We start from the raw sequence: 18,267 nt of genomic DNA, 5'->3' as shown, positions 1-18,267 counted from the left end.
CTATCATTTTTTAGTCATTTTGATGTTGTACCAGTCATTGCATTTTGAAGTTTGTTTCATCTCTAATGACATCTTCAGTGATTCTTAATTAAATTTCCTCTAACAATACCTCAAATCTGTATTTTCAATTTCACTCAGTACGAATCTGTATTTTGACTGGACTATATCTGTTTCATTCATGAAAATATTAAGATAAGAAGAACATGAGGTTTCATTCATGATCAAGTAAAAGGAAAAAGTTTCAGTGAGATGACTTCAAAGGATACAAGTGCCAATTCCAAAATGGGGATGCACTACAACTCTGATAAGGTAAGAAGAACATGAGGTTATAATTAGATCCAGTTGTTGTATTCTCATGCTGATTCCTTTTTCAAACATGTGGTTTTTTACAGCTATTATTCAGATCAATGTTATCAGAACCAGACCGGGCATCGACCCGGCAAAGCTTCGGGTCAATGGTTCAGTGGTCGAACCGATGGGTCAATCGGTTCAACTGTTGATTTTTTAAAACAATTATAACTTAATATTAGTGTCAGTTGAACATCTTTGAAGCGAAAGTTGCAGCTCGTAGGAGATCTAATCAGTGTACTTACTTTGATTCATATATGATTTTCCAAGAATGATTCTGGCAAATCCTCAAAAAATTATGAAATTGACTCATTAAACATTGATTGTTATTACTGTGTACTTAATTTATATTTTAGATGAGGTATTCTAAACAAATTTGCCGATCATAAAAATTCTACTTTGATTTGAGCATTTCATCAAACACCTTAAATGCATTGATTTATTCAATAAAATCAACTAAAATATTAACCTTTCAAGTGTTCTACCAATTTAATCATTGATTACATGAGACTAACTAGAGTATTTGATCTCGACAGTTTCTAATATAATTTCGTTTCAAAATAAATCTTGAGAATGAGTAATGGCTTTGTGCATAGGAGAGGAGATCAGAAAATCGAGAAAAAAAAAAAAAAAAAATCAAACCAATTTTCTTATATAATCCAGCAGTATTGTTTTGATCAATTCTATCCGGCTTAGGAAGCTTCGCCCTTGCTTTTCTACTTATTTTGTTTATCTTGTGTCAAAAGACGGAGCCACAGCTTCATACATGGGTGAAGCTCATAGTACCTCCTATCTTTGAATTCTAGATTTCTGAAACCATTATTTTTGTTGAGCTTATTATTTTGCACATTTCTCCTCTCTCCCTTCAGTCATCTTGCCTTGTCTTCACTCATCAATAGAGACAAATCGAAACGAAGGAGGTTACGAACGGTGCGAAAGAGTTGGGAAGAATCTGTTTTGAACCGGGTTTTTTCGGATGGTTTGTTTCATCGTTTTTTAATAAAACCGGTCGGTTTAACCTGTTTCGGCTGGTTTATTTACACAGACGATTCTACATAAGAACCGAACCGAACAAGAGACCGGTTCCGGTTTTTTCCGGTCGAACCGACCGGTCCGGTCTGGTTCTGATAACACTGATTCAGATGGGTATAATTAAAAACTACCTGTTACCTCGTATGATAATATTTGAGCAATAATTAGTGATGATAAAATTTATTTGCGTGATATTTCATATGATAATATTTGAACAAATATTAATGATATACTTTTATTATTTAGTATATGTATTTTTTTATTAAAAAAATTGTTAAACATATATATAACTTGTATTTACATGTCTTGTTATTTAGTTAAATAATTTAATTTGTCTGAAAATATATTTGTATTTTAAAAAAAAATTACTTTATAAAAAATCTATTGAACACATGTTTTTTCATTCAAATACCCGGTTTGCAGGCCAATTGCATGCATCACAAAAGTATTATAATCACAAAGATCAAATAAAAATATATATGGTCTGCATAACAATTTCAATTCAATGTGAAAATTGACAAGATATAAATTGTCGTAGATAAAATAAAAATGGTCGTAGGAACTGACATTCACCAAAAGTGTGTCTGAATTTGTAGTCAAAATTATGGGCTCCAACTAAAAAAGTCGTTGAAGGAAGAAAAGAAGCGCTCGGTTGGAAGTTGAAACGGGCCGAAGAAAAAAAGAGAAAAGACGTTTGGGCTAGAAACGTAAAACAACTGGGCTGAAAGAGAAAATAAACGGGCCGAAGAGCGGGCTATGGGAGAGCTTGAAGGTCCCTTCGAACAAATGATACCGTGTTAGATTTATTTTAACTCAACTCCTGTTACTTGCTACTGACAGATGGGACCCCCACCATGCGCGCTCTCTCTCTCACACTTATGAGACTCTAAGTGAGATCTGGTTTTCACAAGAACTAATGGTAGTATTGTCAGAAAACTTCCTTTTTAATTACCAATTCAACTAGCTCAGACTAACAAGGATGATCATGGGTTAGATTATTTCCTCTACCATTTGCTAGCAGATCCTTTGAATTTAATACAATTCAAAATAGTAATCTTTATCACTCTAACCCTGAGCTCTGATACCAGCTTGTATATCCCTGAGATATAAGTATATAACAATGAATTAGCTTAATCCAAACAACAATTAAAGGTAGTAATCCTAAGCTTAAACTTCTAACAGCCTATTCATTTACAACAGCTTAACCTCTCCAGTACTCCAGTCTCCAGTTCTTCTGCTGTTTGTTATTTTTCACTTGCCGGTTTAGTAAGCGAGAAATGTAATGCACTATACTTCGTAATAATGACTAATATGCTATGTTGCATGGATACGGATACGAGTATCGTATCGGATACGATACGGATACGGCGATACGGCAATTTTCAAAAATCTAGGATACGATACGTCTATTATATATATATTATTATATTATTATATTTTAATTCAACACTTGTATTATATAAATTAAATATTAAAAATTGTAGGTATACATTAAATATAATAGCTACTAGACTTAAACATCAAAGTTGATCTAGTGTAGTGGTAAGGTTGTATGTCACTAGAGGGAAGGAGCCGAGTTCGATTCCGTCTAGGCGCTAAAAGAAGGCATTTTTTGGCGCGGTTTACGGCGTGGTCTACAGCTTCGCGCGGTTTACGACGCGGTCTACACTTCACTCGGTCTACAGCGGTGTATCCCGCCCGTATCTCGCTGAAACAGTCGTATCGGATACGATTCAACGCGTATCGCGACCGTATCAGAAGTTCTAGAGATACGCCACGTCAGCCGATACGCCAGCTGGCGTATCGGATACGTATCGTGGCCGTATCGGACGTGTATCGGTATCCGATACGTATCCGATACGGGTACGGTGCCTGAATAGCCGTATCCGAGTAACATAGCTAATATGAGATACATAAATGAAAGTTGGCGCCAATTTGCACGTTAATCTTTGCCTCTTTGAATTAAGGAAGCAAGAGCTAGAAAGATAAAGAAGGTTTCCTTTGATAGTTTATTTAATTCATTAGTATAGCTAAAGTTCCCAATTTTAAGCAGTTAGTTTTTTTAATGTTACATAATCAGGGGCATTATGGTAGGCCACCCGAAGGCTGCCACGTGTCCTCCTGTAATTGGTGGAATTGAAAATCTAGCGGTGCAATGACCAACTTGACCGTTCATAGAAGCTTATGCTGTGCTGTCAACCTGCGACACGTGTTGTGTTTTGATTGGAAATTGGGAGGCGTCAAATTTAAAACAAAATTGTATGATATTGAATAAAAAGAGGAGGGTTCAATTGTCTTCATTTTTTTCTGTCTTCACCGTGCTTTCATTTTTAGAACCATAATAACATAAAATTTAAAACTTAAATGTCAAAATAAAACCATTTGATATAATATAAAACATTTTCTCTATGCACACGTAAAAGACCACAACATTCTCATATTGTTTTGATTAGCAACAAGTACATGCAAGAATACACCAATATTGTAGACTAATTATGCACATTGATTTTTCAACTTATTGATTTATATAAAATCAAATTTGGAAAGTTATAATTTATTTTTTATACATGTAGAGAAAATAATATAAATCACATCTAATGGTTTTATTTCAACAAATAAAATTTAGAATTTTTATTATTAGAAAATAAAGAATGGTCACATGTATGATAGATGCATAAAAAATGGAAGTTGTTTCAACCCTTCTCTAAAATAAATAGATGTGATTTTTTTTAATATAGCCAAATTAAGAATTACATGTTTTCACTATGTTTTAGATTGTATGTCAGAGTTTTGATATTTATTTTTTTAACTGTTGTATGATATTAATTATTAATCTGTCCGGTTCAAGATCATAGTGGAATTTTGTTTTGAAATTCACGAGGAACATATGTATAAATATTACTTATCTTTGTTTTTCCTAACTATATATTTTATATAATTTCCTTATGTATCAGCAACAGAAATATATTACATAAAATTTACTTATGATCATGTGATGTTCTGCTTCATAAACCTAATATAAATATGCATGTGACTTGTCTTTGTTTATTCTATTAAATAAACTTTTCATATGTGTATTAATAACGACATAAATAAAATGATTGGAAAATTTTTTATTGATCATGTGATAATGTAATTCATAAACCAAATTGATCATGTGATGTTGTATTAGCCCTCTGTCTATAATAAAATCATTGTTGTGATCAATTATTAAAAACATCTTAATTTATTCTTATTATATCTATTTTTTTCAAAGAAAAACTGTACTTTTTATGGTAAGAAGCTACTCTACTACAAAAGATGACAACAATTTCACAAAAATAAAAAAATAAATCTCAACCTTATTTAAACAAAACTTAATCCTTCCGGATCTACAACTAATAACTAATCACTAATTCTAATACATTAAATTTTAAAAAAAAAACACACACACAATATGAATATATACCAAATAATAAAAAGAAGCAGCTATTAATTGTGAGATGGGTTTGATTTGCTTTTAGGGATCGTCTTCAAACTCTCCCATATCTGGCTGCTCGTCGGCTGTCCATTCGCATCTCCGATCGACACAAGATGATGAGAATCAACGGTGATGGATTGCATCAATCTTCTAACTTTGATTATTTTTCTTGGTAAACTCCTCTCTCTTGAAATGGTGGCAAATGAAATGCTGCTAATGCATGTTTGTAAGGAGATGAGAAATATAATAGAGAGAATAACTATTGACAAAGCTCTAATGCTTGTTTTCATGGTTGTTTTGTGGAGGAATCAGGAGATTTATGGGGATATTTAAGACATAATTAGTGTATAGATCTAATTAATATAAAGGCATGATCTTTTCTGATCTTTTGTGGCAACTAACCCTGTTCCTCGACATGTATATCACCATGTACAATTGGAGAATGCAAATATTGTTTATAGAATATACCATAGTCACAAATAAATTATTCGGGTTCGGTTCAGCAGGGTCACAATTTATTGATTTGGGAATAATTAGGATATAATTCGGAAATGATTGACAATTATCCGGACCAGAGATCTTAATCTTACAAGGGAGAAAAAAAAAAACAAAAACAAAAAAAGAATCACAAATTATTCGCAAATAATTTGGTCAAAGTTTGGTCAACCAAATAATTCGTCGTTCGGTTCACCATCACCAAAAAATGAATTATTTACAAATAATTTGTGAATCTTGTGAGCATATACCATGAAAATATCATCACTTGTTTCATGGGTTGCTTCATGGATGATGCCACAGAAGACCTAAATTTGTGGGGTTACTAAACTAAATTCCCCCACTGATTTTGCACATGATCCTCTGAAATTCCAAATGTCCACAATTTGCTTTTGTACTATTGCCAGCTAACCAACTATTAGATCCGGCAATATTTAATCACCTTACAAAATAAAGAAATGATTCATGTATCCCCAAAACCACACAATAAAATTAATATCATATTTTGCACAAATGAATTGTTATTTGACATAATAATATATATATAACCTACTTTGACAGACAAATTTAAAAAAATATGGAAGTAGTGCATTTAATTGTAAGATATGAGGAATGGAAAAATATTATGTCATTCATACATAAGTTTGTAAAACAAAATCGTTAAAATGAACGAAAAAAGAAGAAGCCTAGTTTGAAGAAATTATTTCTTTGTGGAATTATATATAAACTTTTATTTGGAAAAAAATATTTTATTCCTTGAATTAAAATAAAAAAATGAAGCACGAATGTAATGAGAAAATTAGTTTTGAAATTAAAATTTCAAAAGTAGCATTGTTGATATTAATTATTTATAGGCTCATATCAATAATTTTGCTTTTAATTTCATGCTATTAAATGTTAGGAAATAGAAGCAAACATGATAGATACGGTGGATGAGATGTGGCATTTTCCAAAGGTCAATAATTAATTAATGTTGCTAGTGTTAATAGCTTAATGTTTATATATATATGATGAACTATATTAATATTGCTACATGTTTATATATAGCTAGCAATCAATTTATAAAAAATAGAGTTGGGATAAAAATCAATTTATACAAGAATTGCTAGCATGCATGTAATTTATCTAATTATAACATGAATTTAAAAAATGAAAATAAATGTTTGTAATGATGAAAATTTTGAATTTTCTCTTTTCCATAAAACAATTTCTAGCACTTTTTTATCATTATTATTTATAATCACTTTGATATAGAATATTTATCAAAGACAAAAATTTATTTTGCTATACTCTTCATTTAACAAAAAAATGCGTGAATACTTGAAAAAAGGGGAAAAAAAGAAGAGAAAAACACATTTCATAAGAGTACGCCTACATCCTCTTTTAAATAGCACATACCTTAATACACAAAGTGAGTTTAGCTCCATACCATTCGATCAGAATTCGGATCAATCCAGCCCATGCTTGTAATACACAAGAACCTTTAAAATTAATTTTAGTTAACTCAAAGTATATATACAAATCATTTCATAGTGTCTCATTTATATATATCATAAAAAAAAAGTTCTTTACTAATGACACATTTCATAGTATATCATAAGTATTTTGGAAAAATCACTACTTTGACATCATATATAGTATATCATCATACATTTATTTCATTCAAAATTTTCTACTGGTATAATAAGAGGAAATAAATCTGTTATTATGCCAAAGGGTTCACAGGATTGTTATTCCGATCTCAATTGTTGACCTTTATCGAAATTTGGACACAAAATTATTTTTTCTTTGAGATTCGCGCATGAAAAATTTTAAACAGTTATAATAGAAATAACAGGTCCTGTTATCGCTTTGGAATAATAGTAGATTTATATCCATAATAAGAAACGCAAAAGTTAGAGCATGTAATCGTTTCTTATTAATTAATGCTCAAATTCATGTCACGTGGTGCCTTTTCAATTCTTTGACTCCAAAACACATCCTTTTGACTGATAAAGTTTTTCGAATGTTGCTGTTATAATCATCACCATGTGACAATCATGTGACAGCATCCAGCTTGCATTTTAACCAACTATTAGAGAATCTTTTTGGGCCTTGATGCGCAGTCAGGCCACTGGCCCACTATGCGCAGGGGCTTCTCTTCAGTTTAGATAGCTACTTAGTGGTTGTTCTTGTGTTGTTTATTTAGTTAATTGATGCATGATTCAATTAAAGTTGATAATATCTGATTTGTTGCTATCTGTTGAATGTTATTATATGTTTTAGCAAGTTTTGAATTTTTTTTAATTTATATTTTTTTTTAAGAGGAGGGTTAAATGTTTCAACTTTTAGTTATTCCATTATGTCTCTGTTTCAATTTTAATATATATATATATATATATTTCTAAGAGGAGGATTCAAATATTTCGTATTGTAGTTTTTTATTATGTCTCTATTTTAAAATTTCATAATTAAAAATTTTAGTTTCAAAATTAAACAGTTAGATATGTTCTATATTATTTTCTCTAATAAAATTATATTTATATGTTTACAACTCAGGTCATGGGTTCGAAACCCAGATGGAGAAAATCATTTGTTGTAATAACAAGGGTATTAAATAGTTGGGTGACTTGACCTCCAATCTTTACTCAAAAAAAAAATTATTTTGCTGTCATTTCTTAATTATTTTTATTACATTCAGTTATATTCAATTTCTAGAACCGAATAACTATTTGTATTCACCATTAAAAATAGAAAGATTTGAGCAAGAACTTAGAGAAGAAGAAAGAAGACTCTTGATACCATGATAGGATTCAGAGAGATAAAGAGAGACAGAATGATTCTTTCATGAGGAGGGTTCAAATGCCTTCATTTTGTGTGCCTCCATTTTTAAAAACTTTAATAATTCAAAATTTAAATCATAAAAGTCAAAATAAAACCGTTAGATGTGATATATATTATTTTATCTAAGCACGTGTAAAAAATTATGATATTTCAACCTTGTTTTAGTTGTCATCAAGAGCTTGTAAAAACGTACTAATGTAGATAATTTATAGACGTTGATTTTTCAACTTATTGATTTACATATAAACAAAACCGAAATATGATAATTTTTTATGAGCACATAGAGAAAATAACATAGATCACATCTAACGGTTTTATTTTGACGTTTATGATTTAAACTTTGAGTTATTAACGTTTTAAAAATGGAGGCATGGTGGAGGCACAAAAAATAGAGGCATTTGAACCGTAACAATTTTTTATGAGCACATAGAGAAAATAACATAGATCACAGCAATTTGTTTATTATTTTCTCTAATAAAATTATATGTATATGTTTACAAACTCAAGTGCTCTTTGTCAAGTACCAAATATTTTGCTGTCATTTCTTAATTATTTTTATTACATTCAATTATATTCAATTTCTAGAACCGAATAACTATTTGTATTCACCATTAAAAATAGAAAGATTTGAGCAAGAACTTAGAGAAGAAGAAAGAAGACTCTTGATACCATGATAGGATTCATAAAGAGAGACAGAATGATTCTTTCATTAACCTTGAAATGATACAATAGTCTGGTATATATATCCAGCATATGTCTAAGTAATAATGCTACACAATAGAAGACAGCCTCTAACTAACAATTTGTTACAATGATCAACTAATTACAATGTCTAATAACACCTCTCTTTCTATAAATATGCTATACATACATTGTAAGATCAGAACTTTTTTTATACAAAATTTCATTCATCATCTCATTACAAATTATGTCATAGTATTCTCTTTGCTGAAAAAAAAATTAACCACAAAATAAAATTGATATCAGAAAACAACCATTGTAATTTGTATGCATTGGAAAAGAGATTGAGTAGCAAAGTGCATACCTTGTAAGTGACAGATGGGGTTATTTTAGATAAAGCTTGTTCAAAATGAGATGCCTTAATAGAGCATTTATATGAGATACTGGCTTCATTTGCTAAGAGTCTTTTCTCTCGTATTGCAAACATAGCTGCTTCATTCACCAGAGAAGCAAGATCTGCACCCGATAGGTTGTTGCACCGTTCCATTCGGGACAGAGCATCAAGGTTGACATCGGCATCAATGGGCTTGTTTCGTACAAGAGCCTTCATGATTGCTGCTCGCTCGTTTGCATCAGGAAGTGGAACATATAGTTTCTTTCCAAATCTTCCTTCCCTCAGGAGTGCCTCATCCATCACCTCTATCCTGTCATACCATATAAAAATATTGATATATAAGCTATAAGAATGATTTCGCCTCTATATATCATGTTATTTAATATGTAGCAACAAATATAAAATGGGACTGTTTACCTGTTTGTGGCTCCAATAACAAAAATACCTTGACGGTCATCAGCCCCGTCAAGCTCTATCAGAAGCTGATAACCAAATTGAACAAGCAAATAAATAAACAAAAGTCAAAAAATGAAAAAATAATTAGCAAAAGAGAGAGGGTGAAAGAGTATATATTTTAGGTGTCGTAACGCATACCTGGTTCACAATACGATCTACTACCATATTTTCCTCTTGGCCTCTCTTTGTAGTAAGAGCATCTATCTGAAGAAATTAACAACAAAAGATAAATTTTGTTGGAAAACATTAAGGAAATTGAAAATCATGTACTTTGTATAGAAAGAAAATATACTTGTCATGCATTCTATGGCTTTTACTTTCTCATGCTACGCTTGTTTGCTAAGGAATAGCAAACTGCTATGCCCAAATATCAGTTTGTACCAGTTTGGTTATGTCTTTATCTATAGCCATAATAGTATATACACATTACCTCATCAAAGAAGAGAATGCAAGGGGAGTTGGTACGTGCACGTGCAAATAACTTTCTGACTTCCGATTCGCTTTCACCAACATATTTATTTAATATTTCTGGCCCCTGAAACAGAGAAAAAATTATTGAATCCTAGCACATTTTCAAGAAATGATGAAATATATCCCAATATATGAATTATTAGGAAGAATCAGAATGTACTGTTTGGCTATTAAATGCCAATATAAGATAAGATATTTTGTGCAAGTACCTTTATGTGTATAAAATTAGCACCTGCCTCATTTGCAACTGCTTTAGCAATTAGGGTTTTGCCACAGCCAGGAGGACCAAAAAGCAAAACTCCTGCTTCAAGTTTAAGTCCCATCTCCTAGAAATATAATTCAACAATACCAGGTTAGAACAGTTCAAAGGAAAACTTCAACATTTTTATAAGAAGAAAGTAGTTTACCTCATAATCTTTAGGATTTTTGATTCTTTGAATAATGTATTCATCAAATACATTTCTTATTAAATGAAGGCCCCCCACGTCGTTCCATGTCACATTAGGTATGGAAGAAAATCCTTCCTTTCTTAAAGAAGGTTGTGCCAATTTAGTTGAATCCTGAAAAATAATAAAATATGAGAATTTTAAAACATTAGAAAGAAGTTCTAAGCTGATAAATAGAAATCCAGATACAATTTAGAAAACAACCATTGTAATTTGTATGCATTGGAAAGAGATAGAATAGCCAAGTGCATACCTTGTTGGTGACAGATGGGGTTATTTGAGATAAAGCATGCTCAAAATGAGATGCCTTAATAGAGCATTTATATGAGATACTGGCTTCACTTGCTAAGAGTCTTTTCTCTCGTATTGCAAACATAGCTGCTTCATTCACTAGAGAGGCAAGATCTGCACCCGATAGGTTGTTGCACCGCTCCATTCGGGCCAGAGAATCAAGGTCGACATCCGCATCAATGGGCTTCTTTCGTGCAAGGGCCTTCAGGATTGCAGCTCGCTCATTTGCATCAGGAAGTGGAACATATAGTTTCTTTCCAAATCTTCCTTCCCTAAGTAATGCCTCATCCATTACTTCTATCCTGTCATATCATATGACGATATCGATATATATATATAAGCTAAGAATGATTTCACCTCTATATATCTTGTCATATAATATGTAGCAACAAATATAAAGTGGGACCTTTTACCTGTTTGTGGCTCCAATAACAAAAACACCTTGACGGTCATCAGCCCCGTCAAGCTCTATCAGAAGCTGATAACCAAATTAAACAAACAAACAAATAAACAAAAGTAAAAAAAATAAAAAAAAATTACGAAGAAAGAGAGGGTGAAAGAGTATATATTTTAGGTGCCGCGCGTAAAGCATACCTGGTTCACTATACGATCTACTACCCTACTTCTGTCTTGGCCTCTCTTTGTAGTAAGAGAATCTATCTGAAGAAATTAACAACAAAAGTTAAAATCTGTTGGAAAACATTAAGGAAATTGAAAATCATGTACTTACTATTCTATGGCTTTGTATAGAAATAAAATATACTTGTCAGGCATTCTATGGCTTTAACTTTCTCATGCTACACTTGTTTGCTAAGAAATAGCAAACGGCTATGCCGAAATATCAGTTTTGTACCAGTTTGGTTATGTCTTTATGGTATAGCCATAATACTATATACACATTACCTCATCAAAGAAGATAATGCAAGGGGAGTTGGTACGTGCACGTGCAAATAACTTTCTAACTTCTGATTCGCTTTCGCCTACGTATTTATTCACTATTTCTGGCCCCTGAAACAGAGAGAAAAAATAATGAATCCTAGCACATTTACAAGAAATGATGAAACATATCCCAATATATTAACTGTTAGAAAGAATCACAATGTACTGTTTGGCTTTTAAATGGCAATATAAGATAAGATATTTGTGCGAAGTACCTTTATGTGTATAAAATTAGCACCTGCCTCATTTGCAACTGCTTTAGCAATTAGGGTTTTGCCACAGCCAGGAGGGCCAAAAAGCAAAACTCCTGCTTCAAAATTTAATCCCATCTCCTACAAATATAATTCAAACAATGCATGGTCAGAATAGTTCAAAGGAAAACTTCAACATTCTTACAAGAAGAAAGTAGTTTACCTCATAATCTTTAGGATTTTTTATTCTTTGAACAATGTATTCTTCAAATACATTTCTTATTGAACTAAGGCCCCCCACATCATTCCATGTCACATTAGGTATGGAAGAAAATCCTTCCTTTCTTAAAGAAGGTTGTGTCATTTTAGTTGCATCCTGAAAAATAATAAAAGATGAGAATTTTAAAACATAGAAAGAAGTGCTAACTGCTAAGCTGAATTGGTGGTTTTGTCAGTATTTGTAAGTTCTAACTGTGAATATTTCATTATCAGTAAGGCCGATATCACTTGAACTTATATGAATGACAACATGTGCTATAACATATTAAAAGATATCATTTGTATATAGCATAGACAATCAGAAATGAAGAAGAGTTGCTTTAGGAATAACTTTTTTTTTATGATTTTCTAAATAAAGAAACATTGCATTAAAAAAAGAAAATTGCCTCAAAGTCGGCCATAGTAATGCTAAGGCTCTCCATCTCATGTTTATACCAAGGTCGCTTCCACCAATCTTGCAGATTCCAACAGGTTTTTCTGTTATCAGTTATCCTTTTCATGGCCAAATTCCCAGCCTTGTCTACCAGAAATTTCAGATCAGCACCAGAAAACCCAGGTGTTGCCCTTGCCATCTTGTAAAGGTCAAATTTGCCGTCAAGTCTCATCCTGAACATAAATTTATGTGAGTCAGACTGAGATTGAACCAGCATGAAAACAGCATTGACATATGAACTCTTAAAAGTTAAAACCTACCCTTGTGTCAACATCGACAATATCTCTGCACGTGCAGCTTCATCGGGTAGACTCAGTGCTATCGCTCTATCAAACCTTCCTGGCCGTCTCAGTGCTTCGTCAAGTGTATCTGGTTTATTTGTCGCTCCAATGACAAGTACGTAACCAGGTGGTTTATCCTTTGACAGGTCTGGTTCTTGATCTTCATATACCCCCTGGTGGACCTGGTCCATGCAAGTCATCAGCAGCGACACAATTCGTTGCTCCAGCTCTCTCTTTGATGCAATGGCATCAATTTCGTCAATGAAGACTATGGAAGGTGTTGCTTGGTATGCCTTTTTAAATAAGCTTCTTATGTTCTCTTCAATGGCACCTGATATGAAAGATCCAAATAAATAAAAATTGTGCTATGAGTTGATCAACTCATAATTTGCAGTTTAAATAATCAATAAGTTATTTATCATAAGATTTACTTTTTTGATATTGAAGCACAGTATTATAATTTTCTAGGGTTTAATTTATTCTAGAATAAGCATAATGTAAGGGGAATTTAATCAATAAAGCAATCCTCATTCAAAGCTTACCCCCTTATTTTTCAAAACAAAAATGAACAAAAGCCTTACATTAATATATAGTTCTTTAAAACTATTAACATCCCTTAGAAATAAAATTATCAAAACTAAGAAAAATCAGCTCCATACCCGGAGAACCAGAGACGAGCTCTTGTGCAGAAATCGGATAAAACGGAACGCCTGTCTCATTTGCAATTGCGCGTGCCAAGGTAGTCTTACCACACCCAGGTGGACCATGCAATAACAACCCTTTCATTGGCCTGACACCAAGAAACTTGGGTACCTGAGGATGGCAAAAGGGCATGATCACCTCAGTTATCAGCTCCTCTAACACTCCATTCGATGTTGCCTTGTCGAAGAAGGGAGCCGTAAGGGAGCCCATACGATGAATCTTCTTCCCCATGTGTTTGCTTGTTGAAGAAGGATTCGCAAGGGAGCCCATATGATGGATATATATGCAAGAAATAATGAGAAACAAATAACAAAATTTTATGAGGAAGCTTAATTGTGTAACTTGATTTCATATAGTATACAAATGATAGAATTTATAGCCACATAAGTTTCTAAAAAGTGGACCCAATAAATAACATGTTCAAAAATATCATATACTAAAATACTAAGTTCTTCCTTCTTAATATAACATGTCAAATATAACATACTATTTTCTGACATCATGCTAAATCAAGCTTGACGCAAATTAGCATGGAAATTAGACATACAAAACATTACTAATTAAACCTTTCAGCACTTGAGCCTCAAGTTAGTTTAAAATTAGGCAAGGAAATTTTTTGTTTATTATTCAAAATATATAAATTTACATATTTATCTTTTCAATATTTACAATAATATATTTATGGGGGTTGATCATGTCTTAAAATTATTCAATAATATAAAATTATATCATTCCTATAAATTAAATTTTTTCATCATATGTATTGAAATTTTATCTGAATTTTTTTTTTATATGTATTAACTCCCCAACATGTGATATAATAATTATAAAGTACTGTAACGTAAAATTTAATAATCAAGATATATTGCCGCTTCATTTCCAAACTGATGCACAGTTTCCAAATCAGTAGCTATGGTTGCATGAAAAATATAAGAAAAGCAATTTTTAAAATTTGGAAAGGTTAGAGGTAAAATCGGTAGATAAAAGAAGTTTAAAAACAGGAGAGACTTTTCAGCCAAAAATAGGGATTGGAATTTGGAAAGTATGAAAGGTTAATCGGAGGAGAGAAAAAAAAAAGCCTAAGTCAGCAAAATCATGTCTTAAATTTGATTTTGTGGAAAATTATAGGTAAAAATATATAAATAGTGAAAGATTATATTATTTTGTATTATATAAAATTTATTTTTTATATGAAATAATTATAAAAGCGATGCTAATTAAGCAACCCCCAACAGGCCAATAGTTTTCTGCGAGGAGCTATCCTCGCGAATAGTTTTCTGAGAGGAGTTAACCTCGCGATTACTAAAAAACTATCCTCGCGAAAACCTGTATGTTCTTGTGGTGATGCATGGTCAAATCTAGCTCCGCCCATTATATTCATCCTCCTAAATATGAATACAATTTAAGTTTAATATATATATATCAAATATATTCAAACTCGGTTTAATCATTTTTCAAATTCTGAAACCTATAATTAATTATGCAATTAATAAAGAAATTAGCGGAACTAATCCAGAACTGTGCAGGATGCTAAAAATACAGCAAAATATATCAACCCAAAATATAGCATAAAATAAAGCAGAATTAACCCAAAATTGTGTAGAACTCTAAAAAATTACAAAAATATTCCTGACTTGTGTTAGAATATTTAGATTATTATAAAAAAAATGATTACATTAGTTAGTCCTTATTTACAAAAAAAAAAACAAATATTATGATAATATTATCTAAATTTTTTGGTACAAATCAGAGGCATTTCTGTAATTTTTAGAACAACTTTACATAATTATATGTTAATTCTGCTACATCCTACAGTTTGTTTATTTTTTAATTTCAATTTAGTTGTAAAGTTATTTATAGATTATGTACTAATGCTTTTAAATAATTAATTAGTATGTCACTTTTTTTTAATTGATATAGTTTAATTTTTAATTAGGTTGTCTTATTTTGATTTAATTTTATATTTAGACATGTAGCCATGTAGATGACATGTTACAAGCGTTAATTTTAGATAGTATTCGATGTATGATTACGCCTTAAAATTAGTCATATTTATCATATTTTTGTGCATTCTTATTATTTTTATTACATTTATTTTGTTTTGGTCAAAAGACAGGATATATTATGCAATTTATTCGTTTATATATTGCAGATTTATACCATAGAATTACAACCTAGCATGCACTGATTTTTTTATTTATATCCAAAAAAAAACTAACCAAACCGCCTGTTTATTTCCAAAACTACTCAAACCGGAAAATATTTTTCCGGTTTCAATACCAATTTCTGAAAAAAAAAATTTCCGAAAATTGGATCCTAAATCCGGAATAATTTTTTTCCGGATTTAGTTTTTTTTTTTCCTAAATCCGGAATAATTTTTTCCGGAATTAGGATTTTTTTTTTTTTAGGAAATTTTTTTTTCGGATTCTTTTTTTTCATTTTTCAGTTTTAATTTATAATTTATTTATTTTTTTGTATTGAAGTATTACAAATATTTAATATATTTTTTAAAAAATAAATGGAATACTATATAATTTGATTTATTCGAAAGACTGCTACAAATAATCCGGATCAACATTTTTCATGCTGGATTTTTTACGGCCGTAAGAAAAAATAATATAATATAATATATGTATATGTATATGTATATGTATATGTATATGTATATGTATATGTATATGTATATGTATATGTATATGTATATGTATATGTATATGTATATGTATATGTATATGTATATGTATATGTATATGTATATGTATATGTATATGTATATGTATATGTATATGTATATGTATATGTATATGTATATGTATATGTATATGTATATGTATATGTATATGTATATGTATATGTATATGTATATGTATATGTATATGTATATGTATATGTATATGTATATGTATATGTATATGTATATGTATATGTATATGTATATGTATATGTATATGTATATGTATATGTAATATATGTATATATAATATAAGAGGAGGGTTCCAATGCCTCATTTTTTTCAAACCTCATCATACCTCATATTTTATATTTTCGTTTTCAAAGTCCAAATTGTCGATCCGAACCGTTCAATAAAATATTTATACTAAAATATGCATGGAGATGAAATTTTATAATTTTTGGATTTTTTTTGCTATTTTTAAGATATGTACAAAATCACTATTTTTGAATAGTAAAAAACAGTGATTTTCTACCCATCTTAAAAAATAGCAAAAAAATTCCAAAAAATATAAAATTTCATCCCTAATCATATTTTAACATATATATTATATTATATATACATATACATATATGAGATGAGCTATGGTGTATTGCAATGCATGAACCCCCTTATGCATTGCACTATAATCACAGATTTAAAGTCCAAACGACCGATCCGAACCGTTAGATATTTAATCCATATTGAAATGTGCTTGGAGACCAAATTTTATATTTTTTGGAATTTTTTTCTATTTATTAAGCATTTTTTAAAATTGATGTTTTGCTGTGAACAGTAAAAAATAGTAAAATTTTATGGACCATCAGATCAGCGACTTTCAAAATTGCTTAATAAATAGTAAAAAAATTCCAAAAAATGTAAAATTTGGTCCCCAAGTACATATTAATATAATGAACAAGATGAACGGTTCAGATTGGTTGTTTGGACTTTAAATCCATGATTAATAGTGCAATGCATAGGAGGGTTCATGCATTGCAATGCACCATAGCCCATCTCTACATATATTATATTATATTAATTTTTCTTACGGCCATAAAAAATCCGGCATGAAAAATATTGATCCGGATTATTTGTAGCAGTCTTTCGAATAAATCAAATTATATAGTATTCCATCTATTTTTTTAAATATATTAAATATTTGTAATACTTCAATACAAAAAATAAATAAATTATAAATAAAAACTGAAAAATGAAAAAAAAAAAATCCGAAAAAAAGAATTCCTAAAAAAAAAAAAATCCTAATTCCGGAAAAAATTATTCCGGATTTAGGAAAAAAAAAGAAAAGAAATCCTAAATCCGGAAAAAATTATTCCGGATTTAGGATCCAATTTCCGGAAAATTTTTTTTCCGGAAATTGGTATTGAAACCGGAAATTTTTTTTCCGGTTTGGGTAGTTTTGGAAATAAACAGGCGGTTTGGTTAGTTTTTTAAATTTATATATTTTTTTGGATATAAATAAAAAAATCGGTAGCATGCATGGGCACTGAAAATCTTGTTGAAATACAAGAAAGAAAAAAAGTATCTAAATTATAAGGGTTTTTACTCCAATTTGACATTGCATAATTGTTAAAAAAAAAAATTGGTATTTTGCGTCCAGCCAAAATGAGGAATATATTGAAAAATATAAAGGATTATTCATTCATATTTTCTCCTGTATATTTCTTTATTGATTAGATATGTTGTGTTCTGTATATTGCTTGATTGTGCAAAGATAAAGAAGAAAAAAATCTAGAAGTAAATTATATGTAAAAAAAATAATTCAGCTCTCAATTACTACTATATAAATTTTGATTATACACTATTAAAAATTGAGT

The 18,267-nt window shown here is 30.5% G+C and overlaps 1 protein-coding gene across 1 annotated transcript; it reads right to left on the bottom strand.

The window, feature by feature from the left end:
• Positions 1 to 9,019: 9,019 nt before the first annotated feature.
• On the bottom strand, positions 9,020 to 13,953 carry LOC144548825 (cell division control protein 48 homolog C-like). Its single transcript, XM_078297539.1, has 16 exons — positions 13,680 to 13,953; positions 13,000 to 13,351; positions 12,693 to 12,912; positions 12,251 to 12,403; positions 12,052 to 12,168; positions 11,801 to 11,905; positions 11,492 to 11,557; positions 11,311 to 11,375; positions 10,860 to 11,199; positions 10,568 to 10,720; positions 10,370 to 10,486; positions 10,120 to 10,224; positions 9,828 to 9,893; positions 9,651 to 9,715; positions 9,204 to 9,543; positions 9,020 to 9,106 (listed from the first exon to the last, which is right to left on the bottom strand). The coding sequence occupies exons 1-16, from the start codon at positions 13,951 to 13,953 to the stop codon at positions 9,020 to 9,022; spliced, it is 2,625 nt and encodes an 874-aa protein (XP_078153665.1).
• Positions 13,954 to 18,267: the final 4,314 nt, after the last annotated feature.

This window comes from Carex rostrata, chromosome 34, assembly GCF_964058835.1.
Source record: "Carex rostrata chromosome 34, lpCarRost1.2, whole genome shotgun sequence".
NCBI classification, from domain to species: domain Eukaryota; kingdom Viridiplantae; phylum Streptophyta; class Magnoliopsida; order Poales; family Cyperaceae; genus Carex; species Carex rostrata.
This window is presented reverse-complemented; position numbering and strand designations above follow the sequence as displayed.